This window comes from Corvus brachyrhynchos, unplaced genomic scaffold (genome assembly GCF_000691975.1).
Source record: "Corvus brachyrhynchos isolate BGI_N302 unplaced genomic scaffold, ASM69197v1 scaffold894, whole genome shotgun sequence".
In the NCBI taxonomy this organism is placed as follows: Eukaryota; Metazoa; Chordata; class Aves; order Passeriformes; family Corvidae; genus Corvus; species Corvus brachyrhynchos.
This window is the reverse complement of record NW_008237442.1, coordinates 2,520-3,268: the sequence shown is the minus strand read 5'-3', so window position 1 is coordinate 3,268 and position 749 is coordinate 2,520. Positions and strand designations below refer to the sequence as shown.

General features: G+C 47.7%; 1 protein-coding gene across 1 annotated transcript in view; it reads right to left on the bottom strand.

Moving 5' to 3' along the window:
• The window catches only part of RPS5 (ribosomal protein S5), a gene marked incomplete at its 5' end in the record, with an annotated part of 10,763 nt that extends 10,271 nt beyond the window's left edge, over window positions 1-492 (bottom strand). The window contains one exon of the mRNA XM_017731397.1: window positions 196-492. Coding sequence (XP_017586886.1) covers window positions 196-492 — 297 coding nt within the window. The remainder of the gene's footprint in view (window positions 1-195) is intronic.
• Window positions 493-749: the final 257 nt, after the last annotated feature.

The following is a 749-nucleotide window of genomic DNA, read 5'->3' as shown; positions in this document are numbered from 1 at the left end:
AATCCCCACCTCCCCAGTGAGCAGGTGGATGCTCTCAAACACCTTCCCCCTCCATCCTCCTTTTCCCCTTCCCAAACCCCATTTCTCTACAATTTCCCCCCTTCTCCCCTCCCCAAAACCCTCTTTTTATCCCGTTTTTTCCCCATTTTTTTCCCGTTTTTCCCCATTTTCCCCCCAAACCCCTGCAATCCCCACCTCCCCGGTGAGCAGGTGGATGATCTCAAAGGCGTGCTTGACGATCCGGACGGTCATGAGCTTCTTGCCGTTGTTGCGGCCGTGCATCATCATGGAGTTGGTCAATCTCTCCACGATGGGGCACTGGGCCTTGCGGAAGCGCTTGGCCGCGTAGCGCCCGGCCGAGTGCGGCAGGTACTTGGCGTACTTCTCCTTCACCGCGATGTAATCCTGAGCAATTTTGGAAATTTGGGGGATTTTAGGAATTTTTTGGGATTTTTTGGGGTTTTTTGGGGGGATTTTGGGGATTTTTTGGGAGTTTTTGGGGATTTTTTGGGGGTTTTTCAGAGTTTTTTTGGGGATTTTTGGGAGTTTTTTTGGATTTTTTGGGGATTTTTTGGGGATTTTTTGGGGATTTTTGGGGATTTTTTGGGGAAACTTTGGGGATTTTTGGCGATTTTTTGGCGATTTTTTGGCGATTTTTTGGCGATTTTTTGGGAATTTTGGGGGGATTTTTGGGAATTTTTTGGGGATTTTTTGGGAATTTTTTGGGGATTTTTTGGGGATTTTTTGGG